This window comes from Otolemur garnettii, unplaced genomic scaffold, assembly GCF_000181295.1.
Source record: "Otolemur garnettii isolate 467f Iridium unplaced genomic scaffold, OtoGar3 scaffold00011, whole genome shotgun sequence".
Classification (NCBI taxonomy): domain Eukaryota; kingdom Metazoa; phylum Chordata; class Mammalia; order Primates; family Galagidae; genus Otolemur; species Otolemur garnettii.
In genome coordinates, this window is record NW_003852406.1 from 1,369,361 (window position 1) to 1,377,626 (window position 8,266).

At 46.8% G+C, this 8,266-nt stretch overlaps 1 protein-coding gene across 3 annotated transcripts in view; it reads left to right on the forward strand.

Moving 5' to 3' along the window:
• Nucleotides 1-1,219: 1,219 nt before the first annotated feature.
• The window catches only part of DUT (deoxyuridine triphosphatase), an 11,086-nt gene continuing 4,039 nt past the window's right edge, over nt 1,220-8,266 (forward strand). Inside the window, exons 1-4 of one of the 3 annotated variants that reach the window (XM_023510139.1) lie at nt 1,220-1,360; nt 2,399-2,537; nt 3,307-3,398; nt 5,619-5,663. In XM_023510139.1, coding sequence (XP_023365907.1) covers nt 1,336-1,360; nt 2,399-2,537; nt 3,307-3,398; nt 5,619-5,663 — 301 coding nt within the window. In that variant the 5' untranslated portion in view covers nt 1,220-1,335. Of the gene's footprint in view, nt 1,361-1,576; nt 1,942-2,398; nt 2,538-3,306; nt 3,399-5,618; nt 5,664-8,266 lie in introns of those variants that run through there. The other 2 variants (XM_012801826.2, XM_003784338.3) reach the window with 2 other exon arrangements.

Genomic DNA, 8,266 nt, shown 5'->3' on the forward strand with positions numbered 1-8,266 from the left:
AAAGAAGTAAAGATTGTAGTAATAAGTAGTGAGTAGAAAAAAACTAATTACTGAGACAGAGAATAGTGGTTAGGGCAGACAAGGCTGATTCTTCAGTTTGTTGGTGGAAGGCGTCTCTGAGATGAATAGATTTGAACGACATGAAGCAAAGACCGAGGAAGGAGAGAGTCTGGTGGGCCTACAAACTATTAGAAAGCCACGTGGCCAGAAACTCCAAAGTGGGATGAGGATGAATCAAGAGGAGGCTGGAAAAGTAGTAGCAGGACCCACGCCATAGTGCTACAGGCATTAATTTGGGAGTCCTAGGCGTAGGACAGGTAATATTTAAAATCAAGGCAACAAAGTGAGTAGCCCATAACCTCATCCAGAGGAATTCCAACACTCAAGAGGAGGAGCCAGTCCCTGAGGAAAGGCAAAGCAAGGAAGTCTGAAAATTTTACCAGTAATTCCTTAACATTTTTAACTATCGTTTCTTTTAAAACTGCCCTACAGCTTCTATTGATTATGAAAATTAAAGTGCTTTCAAAACAGTTCCCTGGCTTGGCGCCTGTGGCTCAAGTGGCTAAGGTGCCAGCCACATACACCTAAGGTGGCGGGTTCGAATCCCAGGCCCGCCAAACAACAATGACAGCTGCACCAAAAAATAGCCGGGCTTGGCGGACGCCTGTGGTCCCAGCTACTTGGGAGGCTGAGGCAGGAGACTCGCTTGAGCCCAGGAGTTGGAGGTTGCTGTGAGCTGTGATGCCACGGCACTCTACCCAGGGGGACAGCTTGAGGCTCTGTCGCAAAAAAAATACGGTTTCCTGGTTTTTTTTGGTCAGACCCGGAAATGAAGCTACTTGCATCCCAGAAAAAAATCAATTTACAATCATCTCTAGAGTCGTATTTTCATCTCCGCTTTTTTTTTTTTTGCAGTTTTGGCTGGCGCTGGGTTTGAACCCACCACCTCCGGTATATGGGGCCAGAGCCCTACTCCTTTGAGCCACAGGCGCTGATCCATTTCCGCTCTTAAGAGTTACACCACCATGGCCCCGGCTCTTCCTGAGAATCCCAGCCATGGGGTTCCCCCCGTGTTTCGGTTGTGCTCGTCCCAAACCTCAGCGCTAGGATTTTAACTGCTTTGTCTTTGCAGTTACCCCGATGCCTCCCCCAACCCCCTTTAAGAGCACGTAATTATATGCTCTTCAGTTGGATTGCACTAGCGGTGCTGCAAGGAAATGGAGCGCGCTGCCTTGCCCACAGCCTAGGGAGCGACACTGGGCACAGCGGTGGCTGTCGCCGGCCCGGTGATAAGCTTCCGTTGCTTTGGGGAAAACAGATCGGAACCGATGAGTCATGGCCGCAGGCGGTGCCGCCCCAGGTAGGTCAGCCCAGGTGCGGGGGCCTGGCGCCCACTCTCGGAAAATGGCCGCCCCAGGGAAAAAACGAGGCGAGGGCTGCAGGCAGGCACCCCAAGGCGGCTGCAGGACTCGGGACGCCGAGGGGCAGCATTCCCTCCAGGCCAGGCCTGCGCCAGCCCCGGCTGACCGACGCCCCGCCTCCCTGGGCCCCCAGATGGTGGCGGTTACTGCTTCCGAGGTCATGTGCCGCGGTCGCGTCTTCAGGGTGCTGGCCCGGATCGCGCGCGTCCGGAGGCGCTGAAGAGCCACCCAGCTCAGATCTTGGGGGAAATGATACCCCTATACCCTCGCCCCGCGCTCTGCCACCATTTCCGTCCTTCTCTTCTCTGCTCAGCGTTTAAGAACGCGGCCAGCGCCCGGCAGGGAGCCGGGGCCGCGGGCCTCTCCGAGCCCGGCCCAGGCGCGCTACTCCGGACGCTGTCCAGCGCTCGCCGCCAGACCCGAGGCTGCAGCGGAGCCAGTGAGGTCGGGGTGCGGGCTGGAAGGCACCAGCTTTCTAAGGCACGGAGATGCTACAAGCCGGTCCCACCGTCCCCGCCCCGCCCGGGGGCAGCGGGAACGTGCACTCTCGCCGCCACAAAGAAAGCTCTGTAGCTTCGGGCGGAGGGGGCGGGGAGGGCGCGCCCGCCTCCGCGCGCGCGGGCGAGTTTAAGCGGGTCCCCTACCAGGGGGAGCTAGGGCAGCTTTCTACTGTCTGTGAGCGAGACCACCGGAACTGAACCCCCACTCGGACCCAAGAGTTGAATTTGCAGGTTTTAGTAAGGCCCCGTAGTTCCAATCCCAAAGCTGTTTCCCGAGAAGGTCTTTTAACCCAAAATTTGAATCTCGCCTCCCCTCTCCGCCAAAACTGTGGACTCGTCCAGGAGGGTAGAAGGAGATTGGGGAGGAGCTGGCGGGAAATTTAAATCTACTTGGCTGGTTGCTGCAGCGGCTCTTATCCTGTGCTGCCTCTTTCCCCTTTCTGTGCTCACCTCTCTCTGCCATGCCCTGCTCGGAAGAGGTAGTCGTGGTGTCCCCCAGCAAGCGGGCGCGAACCGAGGAGAAGGGCAGCATCCAGCTCCGCTTTGCCCGGCTCTCGGAGCACGCCACGGCTCCGTCCCGGGGGTCCGCCCGGGCTGCAGGCTACGACCTGTACAGGTGAGTGGGCACCTCGGAGCGCCCGCGCGCCTCGGGTAGCCGGCCCCGGCGAGGAGGCTGAGCAGGGCGCCCTCCCCCAGCTCCACTGCTGCTCCTGCAAAGAAGGCGCGACCCCCGAGCTCTGGAGCTCGAGGGCACGTTAGCTAATATTCAGACCATGTGCTGCCACAGCTACAGACATTCACTGAAAAGGTTACAGAGACCAACAAGCTCTTTTTTTACATGCAGTATGTGAAGTTTCTGTCCTTGTGTAGGTTTTCTCTAAGCCTATAGTGAACTGTTTAAGCTCAGTAAATGTACGGAAACCAGTTAGAACTGTGCCTGGCACATACTGAGGAGTTAATGTTACCTATTACTAATTATTATTTGCCCTCTTTTTTCTAGGTTCTCTCTTCGTGTTCCTCTTTCTTCATACTATAAAGTGAAGCATACACCTTTTAAAAGTCTGCCTTTGCTTCCCAGTAAAGTTTTGTGCAGGGGCAAAGACTTTAACCATAGCGATATCTCTTCCCTCCACCAAAAACATTCACACAGAATTATTTTACCTAAAGCTGTCATCATTTTACTAATACGCCAAAAGAATTTACTTCTGACTTCTTCACAAACTTTTTAAAAGATGAATTCGAAATTTGTCATAGCAAGATTGATAATAGAAACTAAGGTTGCAGGAATTATTTTATGAAATATGTTTTAAACAGCTCTGTATGCTTGATCACAAAGAAAATAATAAAAGTGATTTCATACGCCTTTTTTACAAATATCTTTTTAGTGCCTATGATTACACAATACCACCTATGGAGAAAGCTATTGTGAAGACAGACATTCAGATAGCTCTTCCTTCTGGGTGTTATGGAAGAGTAGGTAAGTGATTCAAGAAACAGGTAACTCCCTTCTGTGGCATGTTCTTTCATCTAAGTTTCATTTAGGTAATAAGTGGAGGGATATTGCTTGGGCTGTGTCAAGAAGCACTTTCTATAGTGACAAATACAGCCATTTGTGAAAAGGGGTGGCACTCTACGGTCAGAGAACTCACAGACCACCAAGGCTTGTAGAAAGGTCTTTATTGGTGGGGGAGGGAGGCTGCAGGAAGGAGGAGAGAGAAAGAAAAAAAAAGGGAGGGTCCAGAGAAAAGCGTTTCTTAATATAGATTCAGTTAAGGAAGTCTCAGAATGGTGACTAGATGGTGGGATAGCCAATAAGGAGTTACTGCTCTGGCGGGAAGAGCTGTTAGGGGCGGGTAATTGGAACTGGGGGAGGGGCTTTTCTGAGGCAATTATCTAACAATTTGAAAGCCGTCGTTTGTTTTGACCTAGGAGATTGTTCTCAGAATACCTCACTGTGGCTAGGCACCTGTGGCTCAAGTGGCTAAGGCGCCAGCCATGTACACCTAAGGTGGTGGGTTCGAATCCAGCCCAGGCCCGCCAAACGACGACAGCTGCAACCAAAAAATAGCTGGGCGTTGTGGTGGGCGCCTGTGGTCCCAGCTACTTGGGAGGCTGAGGCAGGAGACTCGCTTGAGCCTAGGAGTTGGAGGTTGCTGTGAGCTGAGATGCCATGGCACTTTACCCAGGGGGATAGCTTGAGGCTCCTGTCTCAAAAAAAAAAAAGAATACCTCACTCTGAGAAAAACTGAAAACGTAGGTGATTTTTTTTTTTTTTTTACAGTTTTTGTCTTGGGCCAGGTTTGAACCTGCCACCTCTGGTATATGGGGCCAGCACCCTACTGCTTTGAGCCACAGGCACCACCCCGTAGGTGATTTTTAACTAAAGCTTTTCCCAAGACTGATGCCATCTCCCCTTTTAAGGATTAGATTGCATATGACGTCAGATTTCTTTGTGAAGAGGTGGATGAGAGTGGCTGATATTTGTTGAATAAGAAAAGAGAGTGGGGCTTAGGATAACGGCACACAGGCATTATGTAGCATGAGAGTAAAACTTCTGATCCCTGGAGGGCCCCAGAGTATATCAGCCTTTTAGCCTTTTGTCTAGGTTACCCTCCCATGGGGTGAGAGGATACTCTTCAGTATTCTAGAAAGAAATGGCTCATTGAGAGCAACTAGGACAAAATGGAATGCAAGTCAACAGGTTTGGCTTCTTGGAGGAGTCAGTTGTTACCAGAGACAGAGTTCAAAACTTTTTTTCAAAGTAAACATAATGAGGCAAATGGAACTGTGACCCCTTCCTCCAGGGAATGGAGCAAGACTAGCACTACTATACTTGAGCATGAGAGAAAAACAAAACAGGCTCTCTCCTCATCTCTTTTTGACATCACTGACTGTAGTTTTAGAATTTGCAGGGCAGGGGGCCTGCTGGGGAGAGGCAGGAGATAGAGTGAAATAAGCCAAGCCGGGATGAGGCAGCGTTTGTTGACAAAGAGCCTGATTTAAATTATTTAAAAATGACATACTAGAAGTTAGGATCATCAACGATGGGCCTGATGCTTATTAAGTCAGCAAGTAGAAGGTATAGATTTGGCTTTTTTTTCCTTCATCTTTAGGAGAAAAATACAGTGGAATTAAATTTTTGAGGCTACGTTTCTGACACCTGACTGGCCATTTATCTTACTCTTGTTCATGTGTTTTATTCAGGCACGTCTTTTGGCATCTGAAGCATGAGTAGGAGTCTCATTCTAGGCTATGCTCTGCTACTGTTGGGTTAGGTTTATTCCCCTCCCCTTCTCTCCCTAGTTCTCATCTACACTGTACATCTCAAAACCAAAGTCCTCTCTTCTCTTTCTTCCCCTCTGTGGCCACATTTCATGAAGGAAGCTGTCCCTTATTCACCTTTCAGTTCATTCCAGCAGTCCTGTCGTGTCTGCAACACCACAGATCCGTAATTGACTGAATTGTGGGGGAGTGGTTGAAGTTGACTTTGAATTAGAACCTTGTTGAATTCCTCTAAACTAGTCTTTCCAATTTTGGTAATCCAGTATGATAAAGCTATTTAATTCAGAACCATCTGCCAGTGTTAAACTGAAGACAGTAGATGTAGGAGAATAAAGTAACAGACTTAAAATGCATTAGTTATATCCACTATATTGTCTGTCCCCACAATAACCACTGCCTCTTTTTTGATTTTTAGCTCCACGTTCTGGCTTGGCTGCAAAACACTTTATAGATGTTGGAGGTAATATATTTACTTCTTTGTTCTCTAAATGTTTATAAATACTTTCTTTTTTTGTTTATAAGATAGTATTCAGGGGGCCAGGAGTGGTGGCTTACGTCTGAAATCCTCACACTTTGGGAAACTGAGGAGGGAGAAGCTTGAGGCCAGGAGTTCAAGACCCAATCTCTACAAAAAAAAGAAAAAAAAATTAGCTGGGTATGGTGCTGTGTGACTGTCTTTCCCGCTAAGTGGGGGGCTAAACTAGAAGGATCACTTGATTGCTTGAGCCCAGGAATTCCAGGTCATAGTGAGTTATCATCTGCTGACTACTCTAGCCTGGGCAACAAAGTAAGACCCTGTCTCTAAACCAAGAAAAAGTTTGTTAAAATTTATTTTTTTTCCATTTTCAAGTCTTCACTGACACCTATTTCCCTTATAACAAAGCCTTGGTCAAGTCTCCTAAAGTTAACAGCTTCCTCTCATGGCCCTTTCATATAAAAGCCATAGTGTCTTCTGTTAACTGTCCTTGCTGTAGGACTTCTTCCTTTTGGGGGGGGCGAGGGTAGGAGGTGCTCAAATCCCTATTAAGGGGAATTGGGGGCAGGGAGCCGAGAAGCACATAGGAGATAGAGGAGGATGAGGTCTTTGCCCAGGCCGGAACCTCCCAGGCTTTGCAGCTCCAGAAAGAGTTCTATGTCCTTTTTTTTCCTTTTTCATTGCCTAGTCATCTAGAAGCAATTGCTGTAGGATTTCTTCTAACCACCCCTCTTACAAGGAAAGCCTCACTTTCCCAACTTACTCTTTCAGATCTTTCAGTGTGGGCTGTAGACCCCACAGATATAATCCCTATGTTCTGATGTTTCTTTATCCCCATCAAAACTAAGTGTTCCACTTAACAAGACATTTTGGTTCATATATATACACATACATATTTTAAAAAAGTGGGTATGCTGGATTATTCTCCTCCAACCATTTCTACAGAGTTACTATCTAGGCTTTTTAACAGAACATGAAAGTAACTCAGGTGAGCTCAAGGTGGCACTTGTTACAAACTGAAGTCTCTATCAATGTGATTCCAGTCCCCTTATTCTTTCCATTGTAGTTAAATCTGGAAATTACCATGCCCCCATCTCCCTCATCAAAACAGTGTCCTGAATTTTCTTGGTGTCTTTTCTGTTTTTCTCAGATTAATATGGGGGTACCTGTGATTAGATGATTACATGTTTTGCTTTTTTGGCCAGGGCTGGGTTTGAACCCGCCACCTCCGGCACATGGGGCCAGTGCCCTACCCTTTTGAGCCACACACAGGCTCCTCCCCATGGTTTGCTTTTGTAAGGTTAAAGTCCAGGTTGTAGTCGTGCCTTCAGGGAGGAAATGTGCAACCTACCCATAGCCTAGGAACTTACCCACCCTTTTCCTTCCCCTCCCCCACAACTCTGTCCTAAGTGAGCTTAGTTGTCTGCCCCTGCAGGGTTTAAGCACGGTGATCGCCCTAGGCTAAAAGTTTGGGGAGGATCTGGTGTCTCCCCTTGGTGTCACTAGGTGGTGCTGTGGGGCAAGACAGGAGCCTGAAAGTTCAGTTTTTAGGGACTAAAGGGGAACTGAGTTGTATGTACCAGGGATTGACATCACAGCCCACTCTGAGCTGGGGATTCCCTGGCTCAGTAAGTTATGCTTGATGTTCAAAAACACTTTTACAAGGTCAAGTGTGGTCATTTGGAACTGTAATTTAAGGGTATAAGAGATTGTATATATTTTAAAGGAAATTTTAAAAGGCTGTGAAAAGAATCACTTTGGGGTACTAATGGATTTAGATCCCAGCTATGTTACTAACTAGCTAGCTGTTACTTAACCTGAGGCTTAATTTCTTTATCTGTACGATGGAAATTAGTGTGCCTGCCTCTGAGAGATGGGAGGATTAAATGACAGTGTATACAAAGAAGCATCTAATATAATTGTGTTGGCACATACTAGATTCTGCACATTATAATTTCTATCTCCTAGGGACTTAACATTTTTTTTTTTTTTAGTGCAGAAACTTTTTTTAAAACTTTGTTGCTAATTTTTACTCTGTTTAAAGCAACCCTCTGGAAAAAAAAATTCATGTAAAAGAAATGGAAAGTTAGTTTGCCTGGTGGTTGGTATGGTGTTATTCATAAAATTACATTTATGTTTGGAACACAAAAAATGCGAAAAAGCCTTGTATCTTAAAAGTATCTTTAAAATGTCTCTTAGCCACAAGTTTATCGTGGTTGGCAACAGTTTTATTTCCAAAGAGAGCTGTTGTTAGAAATCCCAGTCTGTAAACAGGGTCAAAGGGAGAAGTTGAGTATGCAGGATTCTGTTCAGAATTCACATCTGGTAGGTGTGGGTAGTTTTCACTAAAAAAGGTTTCCAACAAATGACATGCCAAACTCTTGACACAGTAGAATTTTCTCCTGAAGTTAATCAGTCTGCCAGTTCGAATGCATGGTTTTTCCAGTGATAACTTCAAGATACTTTCTGCTTTCTCGTGAAGAGAAATATCCCCGATGCTTATATCCTTTATGCAAAGAAGGACTATATCTTGGTTTTTCTTGAAAGGCAAATGCCAATTCAGTATGAAACTATTGAATTTGTTATGC